Source organism: Numenius arquata, chromosome 4 (assembly GCF_964106895.1).
Source record: "Numenius arquata chromosome 4, bNumArq3.hap1.1, whole genome shotgun sequence".
Lineage (NCBI taxonomy): Eukaryota > Metazoa > Chordata > Aves > Charadriiformes > Scolopacidae > Numenius > Numenius arquata.
The window spans coordinates 69,580,092-69,599,521 of NC_133579.1; the positions used below are offsets into that span (position 1 = coordinate 69,580,092).

The 19,430-nt window shown below is 36.5% G+C and overlaps 1 protein-coding gene across 2 annotated transcripts in view; it reads left to right on the forward strand.

Moving 5' to 3' along the window:
* Positions 1 to 19,430, forward strand: part of CTDP1 (CTD phosphatase subunit 1) — a 115,734-nt gene that overhangs the window by 71,848 nt on the left and 24,456 nt on the right. The window contains exon 12 of one of the 2 annotated variants that reach the window (XM_074146295.1): positions 3,935 to 4,122. In XM_074146295.1, coding sequence (XP_074002396.1) covers positions 3,935 to 4,122 — 188 coding nt within the window. The remainder of the gene's footprint in view (positions 1 to 3,934; positions 4,123 to 19,430) is intronic. The other variant, XM_074146296.1, reaches the window with a different exon arrangement.

Genomic DNA, 19,430 nt, shown 5'->3' on the forward strand with positions numbered 1-19,430 from the left:
TAACAATGAGCAGTCATTTTTCTAAGTAGAAACAAATATAAGAAACTCTTTGTAAATACTTGGGCTGTTTTTTTTCCTGTTTTTCCCTTAACTTATGCAATCAGTTGGAGCAGAAGTATAATTGGTCCTTTGGGAAAGACTGGGGGAGAGGTGGAAATTGTGTCTGTCTTCCATGCAAAACTGGAGCACAAAATGAACAGCTGCCCATCAAACCTATTCTTTTTGTAGAATTTTCTGTAATTCCGGTTAAGAATTTATTCAGAACAGTCTACTGCTTTTAAGAGAGATCATTTAGGAAGTTACATGTGTTGTCCTGTTGCTGTCTGAGGTAGGTAGTTTCTGAGTTCTGTTAAAACTTGAATTTTTAAATACTTGTTTTAAAAACAAGAATTAAAGTTTATTTACAGCTTCCTTTTTTTTTTTTTATGCATAGTTTACATTACTGCACTGGAACTGCTTCTTCCAAAAAACTTACAGCATCATGATAGGTCTCTGTCACATCCATATTGCCATCCCAAAACATTGCCTGTAAATTATCTTTCTGACAAGTTGAGGTTGCTCAGACAGTTTCTTTTTTGGTGTTTTCTCAGAGTCTTGATTCATTTTGAATGTGTAAACTCAACTTTTGGAGTAAGAACATTTTCCAGCTGACCTGGTTTGTTAATAGGACAGAAGGTTTTGGCTTTCTTTTTAACAAAGCTCTAGGTACTTTACAGCTTATAATTGGAGAATGAGACTGAAAATCTCCTTGCTCTTTGGTCTCTATTTTGTCTGCATGAGTGTATGCTGTGTTCCTCCTAAATGAGAAATAAAATAGCTTTGTCAGCTGAGGACTTTTTCTGGCTTTTATAATCATGTGTTTAAAAGAATTGTCTGACTTTTCATTCTCTTGCTAAATGGAACGATTTGTCATCTTCAAGGGATGAATCATTTTTCTTTTTCGATGTTAATCATTCTTGTTATAAAAGTTTTTAAGTATTTTTAAAGGTAGCTGCTATGGTAGTGTTTAAGCAGTAAACATCCCCTCACTGTATCTTACCAGTGAAAATTTGTATTAGCTGGCATTTTCTTCTGAAGTGTTATGTTCCATTTGTATTAATCATATAAAACCTAATGTTATAAGCAGAAGTTGTACATCAGCATCTGTCTTGGTCTGAACCAGATTGAAAGTTTTCTCTGTTCTTTAAGCTTTTTTATTTATTTAAAGTTAGTGATGTGTCCAGGTAGATAGCTGCTGCCTAAACGTTAATATACTTTTCTTACCTATTCATTTGTTTGAGTGAAGAGCTTAAATCTTGCTGCCTCAATGAAAATGTAGTTTGTTTTCCATTTCTTTTGACAATTCTGGAAGATGAAGATGGTAATCTTTGTGTTTTTCAGCACAGTTTGCAATTTAGTCAATAGTTAGGCAGGAATCTTTATTTTGGGAGCCTTTCTAGTTAAAGTGGTTTGTAAGGACCATCCTACATTGTTTTCATATGCAACGATTTTCAAAGTTTGCTGTATTTCTGATTTATACATGCATTTTAAATGTCCTTATACAGGAATGCGACATGTACATGTACAACTACCTTAGTAATTCTAATATTAAATGGCATTCTAGACTTCAAAAGAATAATGTCATCTTTGTGCAGAATGAAAGAAAAGAAGACATGGCAATAGCTGGACTGCTAGTCTGTCAAAACTGTCTGCACAAAGATTTTTAAAAGACTATAAAAGTTCAGTTTGAGAGACATCTGAATGTCTATCAACTTGACTTTGTCCTTTGAAAACCTTAACTCTTCTAACAAAGCTATGCAGGCGTGGTGTTGCTGCCATCCCATCCCAGACTGTAATACTTAAACACTTTCCTTTTTTATTTTGGTTTCTTTACAGCTTTCACAATGAAAGATCTGGGCATTAGACAGCAACGTTTCAGGTAGTAAAATGTACCAACACAACCAATGGCCAATGGAAAACCAGCTTAAATTGTAGATCTAAGAAGCTTGCAAGTTACTTTTCATTTTGTATAGGAGTCATTCCATCCAAGGATAGTACAGCCTGGATTTTTAAATCCAGTTTTAAAGTTTGAGTTGTAGAACTCTGAAACAATTACATGTTTAAATAAATTGGTTTTCACAATTATATTTTGTAACAAAATGACCTTGCTTTCCCTTACATTGGCAAATCTCCTCAAAATTATTATTTTAGGATGTTTTGAAGTACTTCTTACCTTTTTTTTTTATTACTATTGTTTTTCCTTCTGCTTCATTTCTCTTTTGCAGCAATACAGATTGGCAGAATTCTCAGGGGAAAGTAGCACAAGATAAGGAAGAAAAATGATTTGCTACTACCCTCAAATAGGAATAGCTCAGTGAGGCTTGTAGAAAGATAATAAATCCCTAATAAATACCCCAAATCTATCTGTTTAGCAGAGGACTGAAGACAAATGCCACATACTCCATCTTTCTGAAGTCAACAGGAGTGTGATGGGTGTCACCTATGTGCTTGGTGAAATTGCTCTGTGGAGCACCTTCTTCATCTTGGGTCTTTTCTCTCTCTGTTAGGACATCAGAAAAAGAAATGTAAACCAAACTTCTGTATTTTCTATTTCCCCTCCCTCCTTGCTTGCAAGCTCTCCCTTGATTTCTCTTTCTCTGAAAAAGATATCTCATTTACCCCTGCCATATTTCCAGTAGAGTACTGGGAAGACGTAGATGTTTTGCACTTAGTTTGATAAAGAGAGGGCAGCTTTGACTTTCCTTCTGTGTATATCCAAGCAAACAAATCAGATGTGCATTTATGAAAGATGAGATATAAGTGATTTTCTTACAGCTTTCTTCTAGCTTTTGGGATTGCCAGTGTAAAAGCAGTGGATAAGTAGCGTAAAATCTTTTTGGCCATGTTCATATACAGAGTTTTTCTTCCTGATAAAGCAGGTGTGGCATTAGTGAGAATAGAGAGTAGTTGTGAAGCCTATTTTAACTTACGCTGAGATAAGCTACTTTTAGGAAAAATTCTTAAATATCAATAGAGAAATATCCACATATGGCTTCTTTCCTTATCTTCTGCTGCTCACAAAAATAGAGACACTGTGGGATCTTTACCTATGTTTTCTCGTGTTTTCATCTCTCTCTGAAGGTTGAATGCCAACTCAAAGAGAATATAACCTTTTGAAGCTCAGCAGGGTAGCTCATGAGTATGATTTGCTTTTAATGATGGTTTCAGCAGTTCCAACCTGTCAGAGCAAATTACCATGCTCTTAGAGGCGTATCAAATCTCATGCTAACTTTTCAGAAGCAAAGGCCAAAGAATTATTTAATGAAACGTGTACACATTTTGATAGATTTGCCTTCCTTAGCATAAGCAGACAATCTGTTTTGAATGGGCTTCTCTACGTTCTGTTCCGCTCATATTGTATTACTTAGGAATACACTTCTTTAAAGTTATATATCTATCAAGGAATACCCATAAATATAAGAATACTTATTAGCTAGAGATTTTATATGCCTTGCCCAAGTGGTTCTATAGGTTGTAATGGCATAAAATATGTATAGTATAAAGTGTATGTTGTTATATGTTACAACAGTATAAAGCATCTATCCCTTTAATTTCATAAGACAGCACTTTTTTCATAATAGATTTTCTTGTTTACAGCTGCTCATGTTGTTACAATAAAGTGCAAACACCCTCAAATGTGACTGTGTAATGTATGTGAGTATATGTATATCTAAAGTTAAATGTCAACTAAATATATTTAATTTAAATAGAACGTTGCTAGAACTGTTACAGAAACTGCATTGAAGACGTTGGGGTTTAATGTGAATTTTCAAGGAGGTGGTCAAGGGAAGTTGAAGCATATTCTTAATGATTATGTAAGAGCAATCTAATAATTCTGAAAGATTGATGTAGAATAGTCTGTTAGCAGATACACTGACTCTCCACTCCTTGGCAGGTGGACGACATCTTAGGAGAAGGCAGTGATGAAAGTGACAGTGAAAAAAAAAAGCCAGAAGAGGAAGGTGAAAAACCTCAGATTAGTGTAACAGAGACTCTAGGAATGAAAACAGATCAGAGACCTGGATCATCATCGTCCTCGTCGTCATCGTCAAGTGAAAGAAGCTTAACAGGCAGTGTGCCCAGGTATGAGTTTTTCAAATGTAAAAAGAAGCGTATTTAACGATGATTCATTGTGTTTGTGCACTCTTCAGCGTGCTTTTTGGCAATGCAATCTTTATGTTGTTAACCTCTGGTAGGTAACTTTTTTTTGTAACTCCTTGAAATTGTCCTGCTTACCTTTGCAATGTTTTGGGATTGATTTATGGAAAGGGTCATAGGAGATGTCTGTTGAGAACCAGGATATTGCCTGTTTTGAAAGAATTGAAGACCACTGAACTGTGTTGATTTTAAAGTAGTCTTGATCCTGAAACAGATAATAGAAAAATGTCCTCTGCAGTGTTACTTTAAGTAAAATAAAGCATGTGTTTGGAAATGCTTTTTTCACCCTGAATTTTTGAGATATTTTTGTATGGGAAATTTATAAAAATTAAGTTGTTGAGATGGTTTTCTGCTTTAGTCTCTTAGAAAGAAATTCAAACTTGCTAGTCTCTTCTGCAAAAATGATTTTAGTATCCCATCATTGACTGTTGAATGATGACTATCGACCAATTTGCTAGTAAAATAGAACTTGGTGAAATAAGTGCATGTTTTAAATATATTACGGAAGGGTTCTCAATCTGCAACCCCTCAATGTTTTTTAAGAGTAACAATATAAGATTGAGATTATATCAGTTTTAATTTAGAATTGCTAGGGTCATCATTCTGTATCACAAAGTGCTAAAAATGCAAACATGATTCAGATGTGCATTGTAGTTCCTTCCTGCTCTCATAACCAGACTGTTCTCACTCATAAGAACGTAAGCTCTAATAGTTTTTCCTTAATGGAAGGCAATATAAGTAGTGGGACTTATGTGACTTATTTACATTATTTTAACTTTTGTGAGCTTTTTTTCTAGCGCACAAAGAATGTATGAGAGAAACTGCAAAAACCACCACAGAATGTGAAACGTATATATTCAGGAGGAGATTTTGGTTGGGGTACCAAGGTTGCTGTGTCAGGAGTTTGTTGGAGAAAGAGCTACATGGGAAGCTTACAAAGGCCTTTTAGTTTATTGTGGGTTATGTCTAATCATTGAGCATCTTCAGAAAAATGTCAGTCTAAAAGGTATAAGAATTCAATCTGTCTCACATAGCTAGAAGAAAAATTCCTTCCTAAATGAAGCTTGGAAGAGGAAAGGCAAGCCCAGTGATTGGTATTTTTAGAACACCATTTAAAGCAGCAAGGCATGGTGGTGGCATGGCACTGTTAGTTCATCCTAATACCATGATGGTTTGTTGTGTAGAAAATGCACCAAATTCTGAATAACAAAAGGCAAGAAGAGATGTATTAAGGAATGTTGCTTAGGGTTATTGCTAAGTATTATTCTCTATGTATGGCTTACAAAGATAGAGGAAGTACGCATGTAACTAACTTTTGCTCTATATAGGAAAGTTCATAAATAAGCTTGGCAATACTTCTGCGCTCAGAAGGTAGAGGTGGTAGTGTTGTTGCTAGAATAAAGTCTTTGAGAAGGCTTCTTCTTAAGCAGCTTTTCTATTTTTAACCTTTCTACCTCTTAAAAGTTTCCCTGTCATTGTGTTAAATTGCATCTAGGGTTGAACCTGAATGGTGGACATGCTTACAAACTGCTGGTCCAGATGCTGAAGCAGTGTCTGCTAGGCAGGAAATTCTGCTTGATGGAAAGGAGCCCCCACCCATCATTGCATTTTAAATTTGTGTCATTTTCAAGTTTTAAATTGATGTTTTTGTGGTCAGTCAGTGTTGTATGCGCTAAACAGATGCGGCACCAGAGGGTAAGAACAGTTGTTAAACAGCAGGATGAGAATCTCCAGGAGCTTAGTCTACTCCAACACAAATACTAGCTACAGTTTCTGGTGGCTAAGTGCTATACAAACATAAATCTTCTTGGGATGTATGAAGATTCTGTTCTGAGAATTGGAGTCTTTGGGGTGTTAGGAGCATAATGAGGCTGAAACTGTACTTAATAATTTTCAATTATTTCTGCTCTGTCATATAGCCTGAAGTTGCGGTTATTTGTTGCCATAAACACCATCACTTCTCACCACATGAGGAACATAGAGGCTTTGTATTACAAAGGCCAGCCCCAACTATTCATTATGTAAATCCACCCTGGACCAGCTGTTTAAATCATTATTTCACAACTTCTTATGGTCACCCTGACGTCCATATTTTAGTTATTAGTGTTTCCAGAAAACAGAAGCTACAAGACAAAGGCAGTCCAAATATCATCCAGTACCCTCATGTTCTGGCTCAGCTCGTTCCCAGCAGAGATGAGACCTGCAGAGGCTGTCGGTTCCTGGAGAGCAAAGCTCCATTGTTCCATTACACCTTTCCAGTAGTGACTGACACTGGAACCACAGCACTTGCAAGACAGAAATGTATTGCTTCTATTTAATGTTAATCTTCAGTCTTGAAATCTACAGAATACCTTGATCGTTTCTCTGATTGGTGCCGCTTCTAAAATTCTCATAGATGGAGAAAAAAGATAATCTTTGCGAAATCTAATAGCTACTTTTTGAGAGAGGGAGGGGAAATGCAGCGTCTTTGCTACATCCATTTACTTGTCCGTTTACTGGTACTGAGCAGTTAGGTTGCAATTTGGCAGCCTAGACTTGTTTGAAAATCCTAGCTTCTTCTGCAAGTTAATAAAATGCTTGCCTTTGTGGCACGTGTCCTGTTAGGAGGGTACTGCATAGGCCAAACAATGAATGCGAGTTTCGTACTGTGTAAAAAGAAATTAGTAAATTAGAAAAAAATTGTTTATACTATTCACATTTGATCAGCCTCTTGTGATTAACCTGCACAACAATAAAATACATTTACAGCTCACTTTTAGTTAGAAAATCTAAAGGAGGTAAACAAGTTTTTATTCTTAAATAGTCCTGATCTTTGTGTAGAGAGTATTTTTCCGAGCTCCTTCTTATCTAATTTTTAAAAATAAAAGAATTGCTGTTTAGAGCCCTGATCCAGCTTTTGTTGAAGCAATGAGGAACCTGACTTCAGCAGGAGCTGGACTTCAGCCCCTTCACAGTTCTACTAAAATTTTCTACTTAGAATGAAATTCCACTTAATGTAGTTGAAACATGTCACAAGTGAAACTTAAGGCAATAAGTTATTAATAAGGAGTTATAAATCATGAAAGTGCACAGGTGTTTTTAATAGGTGTTAGTAATGATTAACGATTCATAATATGAAAAAGCTTTTGAGCCTATAGTACAAATAGGGAAAACTGAATGTTTAGTTTTCATTGCACAGTATATACCTAGCAACAAGAGGTGTCTAATTAGTTGAGATATTTTAAGCTTTAAGTTGTCAGTGCACAGTTTGCTTTCTTTCTCAAGTGTATTTTGATTTCACTCTACGGTCTCCACTGAGACTTGAGTGACAGTGAACACATTTGATGTTCTCATATTTCCCCTTTCCTTAAACTTCCATATCGTGAAGTAGTTGCCATAATAATATGCATTGAACAAATATATTCCGTGTTAGTATGCTTCAATACTGGTCTTTGTAGGAAAAGGAAAAACCAGCTGAAAGACTGTGGCAGTCTCAAAAGAATATTTTCGGTAGAAGGATGGACAGGCACATGAAATAAGTAATGCCTTTGAGAAAATTAGCAGAGCAATATGTCAAAGGCTAGGGTTTAGCATCTTTCAGTTTGTAGATCCTGGAAACTTCAAGTAGAGAAGTCCTGTACAGCAAATATAAGTGTGCTGTGTGTCTATTGACTTGCCTGTTTTCTGATGCAGAGATGCAGAGCAGACTTCAAAAATAGGTAATGAAATGCTTCAGCTGTATTACTGAAGCTGGGAAATTGGGTGAACATAAAATAAATTTAATTTTAAAAGGAATTGGGGTAGCAAAACAGGGATTTGAGATGTGCTGTCTCTATTGCTGTCTTCCAGTGGCATATCTGTGGCATGTGGTCTTCTATAACACACCTAAAATTTTTGTTAAGATATTGGAAGTACTTAGTCGTGAGTGGGAGTTAGCAGGATTTAAAAAAAAAAAAAACACGTAATGCTAATTTAGTTTCTGAGTACTTATGTTCATGTGAGATTCTGAACTGATAGTCCAGATGAACTGTTCCATTTCTGTGTTCGTATGTTCTAGTGCAAGGTTTGCAGTCAGGCTCTAATTCTTGAGGGAAAGGATGCGATGGGAACCTTCAGATTTTTGAAGGATAGCTCTTGCGGCAGACACCCTGATATCCAGTATCCGTTTATGTGCCTGAGGAATTATGGTCCGGGCAGAGAGTGCTTTAACTAATGGGAAGTGAGCCCAGCAGTGGCACTGACGTAAAAAATAATGCAGTTCATTTACCTATGCCATAAAACTACTTTTCATAGAGTCGATATGTTGTAATTTTTAATAATTTTTAAGTAGGAAACTGAACTGTTGTAGCAGTATTCTATTTGCTGCTAATAATCATAGAATCATAGAATTGTCTAGGTTGGAAGGGACCTTTAAGATCATCCAGTCCAACCGTCAACCTAACTCTGACAAAAAACCCATCACTAAACCATGTCACTAAGCTCTATGTCAACCCGTCCTTTAAACAGCTCTAGGGATGGTGCCTCAACCACTTCCCTGGGCAGCCCATTCCGATGCTTAATAACCCTTTCCGTGTAAAAATTTTTCCTAATATGCAATCTGAACCTCCCCTGGTGCAACTTGAAGCCATTTCCTGTTGTCCTATTGCCCGTGACTTGGGAGAAGAGACTGACCCCCCTGGCTACACCCTCCTTTCACGTAGCTGTAGAGAGCGAATCACTATGTAGAATCACTATGATACAGAGAGTCTTCCTCAGAGGTCGCCAGTTTTTAATAAGCTTAAGGGCTTGTTATACTGTAGGAAGCTGTGAAGAAGTAAAGGAGTGGTGGCTGCTCCTCCAGGAAAGACTATTTGGGTGTTGGGACAACTGAGAGCTTCCAGGACCCGTGCGTGAGGCCTCCCTGAAGCACGGGGGGTTGGATGCAGCTTGCTGGTTTTGCATCCCTTTGCTGCTAAAGCACAGTTCACAGCACATCCATGGGCTTTTGCAGCTTGATGGTTGATAAAGGACAGTTTTCTGGTACGGGGAGGTGTGGGTTGGTTTTCTGTTCTGGTTTTTGCACAGGTTGGCCACCAACATGAGAGACCTTCCCCTGAGGGTGAGCGGGAATGAAGGAGGAAGGGTGCAAACATGAAACCGATTGATGCAGTGATGCAATTAAGTGATTGAGTGGATTATTTTCGTTATGAAAAGTTACAACTGAAAAGCATGGTGGTTATTTGAAGTATGCTTATAAACCGCACTTTCGTCTGTACATACATGTACATGTCTGTAACATGTACAAAGTTAAGCAGTTAACTTTATTTAGACTCCACGTACATCAGATAAGTTTGATCATGTGTTCACTGAAGACCTTTATGGATATTTCATTTGATTTTTCATAGGTTTTTTTCAGGATCCCAGTGCATACTTCTGTTTTTTTTAATAAACTTCTTTCTGAATGCTTTCAATTCACGGTGCCAAGGCTAGTTTTTTTACAGTGTTTAGTATCAGTCTTGGTAATTTCAGCTTGTGTAAATCTGATGTAAGGGCTAAGGTTTGCTCTGCTGAGAATTTCTTTACTTTGGAATGGAAATTTCAATACTTGTGTTAAGACATGGTTTTCAGCTTAAGAAGGAAGTATTCTCCTCTGAATAACTAGTGAGAAGAAATCTAATAACTGGAAGTGATATCTAATCTATTAGCAACAAAATTTTGCTTGCAGAGTTTGAACCTCCTTTACAAAGAATATAGCCCAGTGAAGCGTTTTCTTTAGTAAAAATTCTTACTGATAACTTCTGCATCGACTTGAGTAGATTATATTTTTGACCGATGGAGAAATCATAATTTTAAGAACAAATGGGTAAATTATAAAATATTTATATGAAATGGTACTCACACTTGGACTTCAGCTTAATTTCAAAAGATCTGAAATGCTTTCTGCTTTTAGACATTCAGATTTTGAGGTTTTGATACATATTTCTTACTAAATTCAAGCATTTTAAGTTACTTTGCTACAGAGTGGTATTGATCTGAAGTCTTTCAGGGAGCTTCCAGGCTTTGAAACTCTAGATAAAATAAATCTTTGAACTCTAGTTGAACTAAAGCAAATTATTTTACTTATTTTTGGCTGTCTGATCAGAAAGAGTCTGCATATTAAAGCTGTCCTGTGAGTTCTTCCCAAACAGGTTTTGTCAAGCTACCTATTCTTCATTGTCCTAACAAATGAGAATAGTCGTTTAATTTAAAGTACAGCTGTGTTAGATGATTCATGATGTAAGGTAAAATTTCAGCTATCTATAGAAAGGGCTTGCTAGTTCATAATCAGGGAAAACTGAGCTCAGAATCTCAGAAATCCCCCAATTATCTTTTCTTTACCCATTTACTAGACTTTTAAAAGTAACGGTGATATTTTATGTACTACTTTAAGAATATCTTCAATTCTTTTAAATGTTTTCTTTCTTTTCAAACCTAATAGCACTTCCTTTCAACAGCCACTCTGCTAGAAGACAGAAATTATAGTTTTGCTTGCTTTCTTGCTGCCAGAAAAGAGTGCTGCAAGCCCTTGTGCAGGATTTTGTTGATGGCACCTTTCATCGTAATTGAACCAGTACATTCACTGTCACTATAACTTTCTTCCAGTTCCCAGTCTTGAGACACTCGGCTTTGAGAATCTTGTGATCTAAGTTTTTTTACAGCTCGATGCTTCCCAGGCTGTCAGCCTTGCGGTTGTTGTTCAGTCATCTGAAATTTTTTCAAAAACAATTTCAGTGACAATCTATTCAAAACATATTAAGGAACTAACTGGTATATGGTCAAAGTCTTGTTGAAAGTACCCTTAATAGACAACAGCACATCTCAAATATGGCTGACAAAATAATTGTAGAAATTCAAGCATTTTGCCAAATAATAGTGGTCCTCTGTTTTCTTATCCAAGCAACCCATTGCCTTGTTTCATGATTAAAGTCTTAGCATTATTACAATGTGTAGTCTTTCAGAATTCCTCTCTAAACGATGAGAGTATACTGTTGATTTGATCTTTAGAATATAGAAAAGCTGCAGATCTGAATTTAGAAATATTGGTGCTTTAAACTCATCCTTTCCTGTCTGCTGGTTCTCTTGCCGCATCAGCACAGCTCACTTCATTGTCAAGCGGTCAGTCTGGTGAAGAGCCTTCTCTGTAAGGTCACCCGAGACAGAACACGTTGTGTGAAGTTGATTTTGAGAATTAAATCTTTCCTTAGCTCCTTTCCCTGCAAGTAGATTTTATTTAAAGGGACACTCGGTATGGCTAGCTGCAAAATGAAAAGGGGATGGATATTTCTGTATTTGGTTAACACTTGGATGTTCTAGAAAACATTTATGCTTAATTCTGGAGAGAACAAATCCTAAAGTAAATAGTTATTTGCCATTGTAGGTAATTGGAAAACTTTGTCTGAAGAAAAATTTAACTTTATTTTACTCTCATTGATACACCTTTTCCCAGTAATTGCATCAGATGTTTAACCTGAATCTCTGTGGTGTGTGGTTATTCTGCACTACTTAAGTTTCTGGAGCAGTAGAGTTTATTCATGCATAATACTGAGGTCCCTTTGTACGTCTCCTGTTCAGATCTCCCCCCGTAAGAAGTGAAGTTAATTATTGTAATTGGCCTGAGCTGTAGTATAAGCCCATTTCTGAAACTGTGTTGTGGTTTTGGCTGTGGGATTGCAGAGGAAAACAGCTCATCTTAAAGACTGTGTTCCATCAAAACTTGTCACATCCATCTTTGCATTGCAGAAGCAGCATTTCAGTTAAGCATTGGTGAATGAGATTGAATCTTGCAGCTTGTTCTCTGCACGGAGATCTCTGCAGGGAATTAAGATTGCTGAAGAATTTCGGAAAGCAAATACAGCCCATTTATTGATATTGGCAATGAGATAATGAATCCACAATCAAACACAGTATGTTTGATAGGAGCAGCAGCTCATTATTGGTCCTTGATGTAGTTTAGTAAATAAATGCAATTTTACTATTTGAATACTACATGCTAATGAGCATCCCATTCCATTTTAGTGAGATCCCATAGGTGTCCGCGCTAAAGGAGGAAACCCACTCAGGCTTTGAGTACCATGGATAATCACGGTGGGGGGAGAGGGGACAGGAAATCAGACCTGAACTCTACAGAAATAAAGATCCCTGACAGGCAACTGCCTCCTCTCCCAGTTATTGGGAAAAGCTGATTTGCTTTAAGAATTTGCAGTGATATGTGGCATTTGTCAGCTTGAAGGTGCTTCCCTGGAAATTACTCTTGCTCCCTGGTGGAGCAAGTAAAGGAATCTCAATATAGATGATGTGATGGCTCCAATTTAATAAATTCTTACACTTCTAAAGTTTCAAGTTGTTGGGAAAAGCTTGCATTTGTTTCACAGAGAACAGCCTAAATTTTTCTCTGTAATTATTACCGTGGTTAGTCTAAACTCTTATAAATTAAGTTTAATTCAACATCTAAGAGAAGAAAACATGCTTCAGGTAGTAAGAGAATGTGATTAATATTTGTTTTATATAACAGAAAATTCTGATTAAAATTTTTGCCAGGTTACCACAAGGACCTTTTTTCTCGGGTTTAAAACTTAACTGATATGGGTAATACAACCCCTGAACTAGCTATCGTGTTTCAAGTCTGCATGGTACTCCTGGGAAGAGTTTAAGTGGCTATTCATGAGGGGTATTTTGAGGCAATAGGAGCTGAAACTTCCACCAACTTCCTTTTTCCCCAGTAAAGTGTTGATTGAATTCAACCCCCAAAGTGGAAACCTTTGTTGTTTTCTGGTGGTACAAATTTTTCCTGATGTAACGATAGTTCTCGTAGGTACAACAAGGTAAGAGTATGTTTAAATGACTGAATTTCCTTGCATTTCTAACAGTTTGCAAGAAAACAGACTCTTTTAGTGTATAGTACACATAAGCTAATAAAAAAATTACTGCAGCTTCAGTTAGGGTTTTTTTTCCTGGAAGCAATGGTGAAACACTCCAGACTGAAATCCAGGATCAGCTTCTGAAGACAAGCGCTCCTGTTGGCAGCACATCTTGCTGTTTTCACATGAGCCGGCTGTTCTGCAGAATTTTAATGTCACTTCTATTTGGCAGTGATTTTGATGAAGGCTCTAAGAAGGAAGAGGACTCTGAGCATGCGAAGCGGAGTTTGCTTCAGTACTTAGCTATCATTATTGAACTGAGCGTCCACTGTAAACTTTAAAGATAAGTTTACATTTAGGAATGTTTTTACTTGAAAGCTCTGGTTTTGCCCAGAATTTTTACAGGGCAAAATCGATGCAGGGACGATAACAGCTTTTTGAAGCCATTTTAAATAGATCAATTCATTTCCTCCAAAGATATTTTTCTTTTTCTGTTCGTTTTGGAGTTAGTTTTTTTTTTTTAGTATTTCTAGTCGCAAATGCTCTACCCTCTGTACTATGTTGAATCAACAACTCATTTTCACTGTTTGACAGCTAGAAAATTGTAGATACTGGTTCCAGAGGGTTGAATAAATAGAAGCAAAAAAAAAAGAAGTCATTGATAGATCCTTAAATTAAACAATAAAATCAAAAACACACAGGAAATGAGTTGAGTGATTCTTGATACTATGGGATTTTTTTCTTAGCACAAAAATTTTTTTTAGTATATATACATTTCCTCATAAACAAAACATGGTATTGAAGTATCTATACCCTACCTATCCCTCTCTTTGCCCCACTTATCAGTCAGAAACAGTGTGAATATGTTAGAATCAGAATATATTCTCAGAATATTCCTAATTACCTTTATTCAGGGTTGCAATTAAATACTTACGGATATAAAATTTAACTGCTGGTGTGCACGCAGTTGTCTTGTAAAAATGTATTCTAGTGGTGTGAGGAGGGAGGCAGCAAAGAGTTACTGCATAATTATTAAACTGCAGCCTGGTAAAGATTTATTTTTTTTTCAAGTGGGGAAAATATCTAAAATACTTATCCAACCTGAACTTTTTGCTGTTCTACCACCTAGAAATAGCACTGCTGTAGTGCCTACAAGCCTGTTACATTCCTGGTCCTCCTGGACTTACATAGCTTAAAAAGGGCTAAAAAAGCAAACTGGGCAGAATGGACGCTTTGGGAGGTGATAAATTGTTGTGATGGAAGGCATTTGTCTCTGCAGAAATGGTCTTGAGGTAAACATTTTCATAGGTGGGATCAGTAGCGTTAAGTTGCCTGACACTTTCTTCTTGCACAGCTCCATTTTACTGGCTTTAACTTTGCCAGACGTAAACTGCCAGAGCTAAAATACTCTGACTTGCTCAGTGCTTCACGTTTTATTGCTTTTGGAAAAATTAAGTAAAAAAAGATTCAGCCATTTAAGGTGGGGGAAGAAAGTTTATTTAAAAAAAAAAAAAAAAATCCCAACACCAAACACACTAGTTTTCCAGTATCAAAAAAACTGTGGCTTAGGTAACCCTTGATTTTTGGAGTACTGGATCTCAGATGACAGGTTACATCTGCATCAAGGATGTGCCTTTTTCAGTCCCCCTTGAAAATTGTCCAAACCTGGCAAAATGCCAGGTATGTGTGTTTCTCCCAAAAAGCATGTGTTGGCCCATCTTTATTCATATTTTATGCAATTAGGAAAATATCTTATACCAAGTATTTCCTGCTGGAGAAACTAAGAATACTGTAATCCAGAATACTTTGGATTCTAAAAGTAAAGACATATCCTAAAAAACAAGAGTCCTTCAGCTGCAATCTTTGCTGATTAGGTAAGAATCTGGTTTGTGAGCCCCTTCAAAGGTTCATTAGGGTTGTTTTAGGCAACTGGAGTACATCCCGTCAACATTTAACCACCTTCTTTAACTAGTAAGAGCATTATTTCTTTTGATAGTTGATACTTTTGTTTCAGATATACTGTGAAGGTTGATTCTCAGCTTTTTATCTTTGTGCCTCTCTCACATCCCTGGTAAAATTGACCTCTCCAAATTTACATATACCTAAACCAGTCATTCTATCCTCACCTCTCCTTGGAGAAAAATAGTTTGGGGGTTTAGCTTATTTCACCAACTTTGAAAGTCTACACCTAGTAAGGTAAATTGGAGCTGCCTTGTCCCATTTTAAGGCATAAAAAATTATTTTTAAGAGCAAACTGTACAAAGGGTAGTTATACTTGAAAAATTAGTTATAGCCCGTGCTTTGTTTCCTCTGAGTGGCTTCGTTTCATGAAAAGTAGATTTGATTGAAGTGAAAGATTGTCCAAGCTCTTAAGTGATTCCTTCCTTATAGCAATCTTTATGATAAGGCTTCAGTATATACTGGTGATTTATTCGAAGTGTGTCTTTACTTGTTGATCTCTACAGCTTTAACTGAAATTTGAAAACTTAAGTGGATTTTTAAGCAGAAAAGTTCAACACTATTAGAATGTAGTTACAAATGTCTAGAGAATTCACTGACAAACTCAACTGTTTTAACACCATATTGGAAGCATTTTATAATTATCAGTGGAGCATTAAAAAATGCAGCAGGAGGAATCAAGAGAGCTGAGAATCTTACTTCTAAAATTGCATCTACTTGCCAGCATGCTTCTCTTTATCATGCCACTTACTATCTTTAAACTAGATTATTTTTTTTCCTTTATAAAGATGCCAATCATATCATTTGACTGTAAACATACTTCTAAAAATCATTCGTATACTATGGCCTCACAAATAATATATATAAAGCATTGTGCTTCATTTGCAAGTCTAAGTAACACTGCAGTTTGCTAAGCCAGTCCTTCTTTTCAAGGACTATTTGAGGACTTCTACAATAGAGAAAATAACTATTTGAATGTCATATAAGTCTGTAAGTTTGAATGCATGTTTTCACCAAAATATTGCCTCTAAAATTTCATTTTGATGCTATGAAGGTTTCGCTGTACCCGTGTAAAACAGAGAAAAGCAATCATCTTAACTGCCTGAAAGAATTTCACATAAATTTTGCCATATATTGCTCTTTAGATTTGAATCACTATAGAAGCAAACCTGTAGGCTTCTTAACATATCAGGAAGAATTTCCACCTTATTTATAATGTTTAAAGCTTTTCCTTGGTTTTAGCTGTCATTTGTCTGTTAGGTAACTGCTAGTCTTTCAGTCTGTGTCTGGCAGCCCAAGATGGGGAGTTCTGTCTCCTCACTAACGAGGTTAAGCATCATTGGTTTTCCTTGTAGAATGCTGACTTATTCCATAATTAATTTAAAGCTATTACAGAATATAGTTTTTAAGCTGTCTCATTAGAGAAACTGCTTGCTTTTTTCCTTCTGATTATTAGAGCAAAATGGAAGATCCAGCGTGACTTCTGCCCCGAGGAAGCAGTCAGCTGCAGGCAGTGCTTTTCTGCGTGTTTTCTCAGAGGGGAAGGACAGGGCAGAGGGGCTTTTTGCCCCCAACCATGCAAGATCATTTTGTTAGAGCAACCAGAAGAACCGTGAGGTTTGTTTGTTACTCCTGGCTCGGAAAACAATTTACTACCGAGTCTGTTCATATTGGAAAAGTGACAGTTGTCTTGCATTCAAGAGAAGCATTGTTATGGGCAAGCCGCTTAGTCAAGCGAAGGGAAAGGAGAGCTTCCTGTGGGGAGGGACTGCAGAAATCTTCCTCCTTTGTCAGCCTAATATTCCCACATTTTTCCACTGCGAGGACATCTACCTTCTAAAAATGCTACCAAACAGAGTTTGTCTGGAACTTAACTTTTCGTTCTCTATCAAGGTTTGTCAGGCTCAGTGAAGAGGGTTAGTGGTCTGAAGGATCCCACTAACTCCTTAGGTGCCTCTACCATCACACTAGTCCACCAATATTTGGCTTTTGCCTGTTTTTAGAGCATCGTTCACTTTTGTTTAAAGTCTGCTTTTGTTCTGGAGGCTTTCTTCATCTTCTTCATTTTCTTCATCTTTCTCATCATTTCTTCATTTCTTCATTTCTCCATCTCTGGGTAGAAATACTGCTTTCTTTTAAAGGAGTACGAGGAACATGCAGATTTGGTAAAAGTCAGTGAGGGATTCTCTCTTTTAGTCTACATTTCAGGTGACTTAGGGAGTTAAAAATGTATTTCTACACCTGGTTTATAGACACAGTGCGTGTCCCCTCCATGAAAACGTTTCAGGATTTTGTGGCTTTACATTCATGTTATGTTTTTACTTGAAATTTATGCTGTGGAATTCTGAAGTTTTCTGAATTTTGCCAAAATAGATGCATAGAGAAATTAGTCTGAAAATAGATTTGTGTTAAAGGTTTAAGGTGTTAATGCTACCTGCTATTTGAAAGCTGCGTTAGTTATCTTTTCTTAAGATTGAGAGAAGTCTTTTTGATTTTAAGATTGAATCATGTAGCTCTTACACACAATATTTGAAATAATGGTATTTGCAAAATAGCAACAATAGTCTACTCCTATTTGCTGTGCCTGAATTATGTCTTTTAGCTAACTTGTTTACTTGTCTTTTCTCTGTTGGATGCACTGGAGGGGTTATAATGCTTCATAGATCCTTTTCACAGAGGATTCACAATTTTGTTGCTATGAAAAGATTATACCCAGTTTGCTCTGCTTTGTTCTGTATAATCTTCCTAGAAAGTTTTGACTAACAGAGAGGTATCTGTAGGTCTTTCTTTGCCAAAGATTTGATTTTTCAAGGTTTTTTCAATATTAAATTTAATTAGGTCTCAAATCTACTATGAGTGCCCTATAAAACTAGAGGGATTCTTTTTTTCCTCCTTCTCCAAAGCTATGAAGTGTGGCTATAGTATGTTATACTTGGGGGGATTAACTTTTTAAACCATGTGGAAATGTTGGGTTGAAAAATGGATGTGTGTTAGTTTTATCGGGGGGAGTTGCGGCACTGATGTGCCAGTAGCAGCTACAGAGGAGTGGGGTTTCTGCACCCGTGTGAACCCACAGATGGATGGAAAGATGCTGAAAGTTATTGGTAGATAAATGTGGTCTAAGGAACATCAATGTGTGATGCTATTTTCAAGATGCTATTTTATTAGGTGTTATAAAAACAAAAAAAAGGCAGATATGCTTGACTAAATCAGTTATTTAAGGAATATTACATTTCTATTTTAAAAAGGCATGGAAAAAAACCCCCCACCCTACCATAATTCATTTCCACAAATGAAAGGATATCTGGGAGATCTGCCACAAAAGAGGACAACAGTGTTAGAATGGGAGGTTGGCACTGAACATTTCTTTTTAGGAAGACTGAATGGAGTGCTCTAATATAAAGTAAAAAAACCACAAAATTATTATCTCGGTGAAAAATATTTTTCCTCTTCATTTGCTATTATATTCTATCTGATTGAGGGAACTGTTCCTGAGGGGGATTTTTGAGATATAAGCTATACAGTTTTGATTGGTTTTTAAAGAGAAGTTATCTTTCTATTAATATCTTAAACCTTCAGAGCTGATCTGTCTGTCCTTCACTTTTAGCTTTTGTGTTTAGTTTTCTGCTGCTGCTATGGTAAAAAGGTTTTTATTCCTAATTTAAATTAATTAAGCTTTATGATCTCATATGGAAAAATTCACATAGGTAAGTCTAAAATCTCATAAATCATAAAACATAGTTTGAACTACTCTAGCTGTTCAGGAAACAAAATTAGCAAAAGCATAAAATAAAATTGTCAGTAAGTGGGGTGTAATTTATTTCTCTGTTGGTTTTAAAGAATCTTCTGTTTATGTCTGTATGTTTTTCAGCTACCAAAAGAAAAAAAGAAATCTTTAACACTGCTGCTTGATAGACTATCACTTGAGCTATGCAGGATTTGGCTCATTTATATGCTATCAAATCACCTTTTCAGCTATGATTTTTTTACTTTAATGTAATAAGCCTTACTCAAATGTACTAGCACCATGACCAGCCAGTGTTATAATATTGTTTAATAGAAAAATATTGCTTTGTTGAGAAAATTGTAATACTCCTATTTCCAAGGGACTTTACAAAACATAGGTTATTTTCTCTGTGGAGCTATTGGATGTTTTTCTTTTTACACTTGCCTAATTTCAGATCCAGTGATTTTCCCGTGGTCACGCTTCCAAAGTTGGTGTAAACCAGACGATGATGATGTGATTGGGTGAGGAGTAGAGATTATTGGTAGATTAAACCAACAATACCGAAGTTGTGCAGATGTACGATCCCTTTCAAATTTCTTTAAAAATAAATCAGAGCAGAAACTATAGCACGCGTGGTGGTAAACGTTTGGAAGAAGTTGTGGGAAATGAAGAAGCGGTCCCTGTGTATGTAG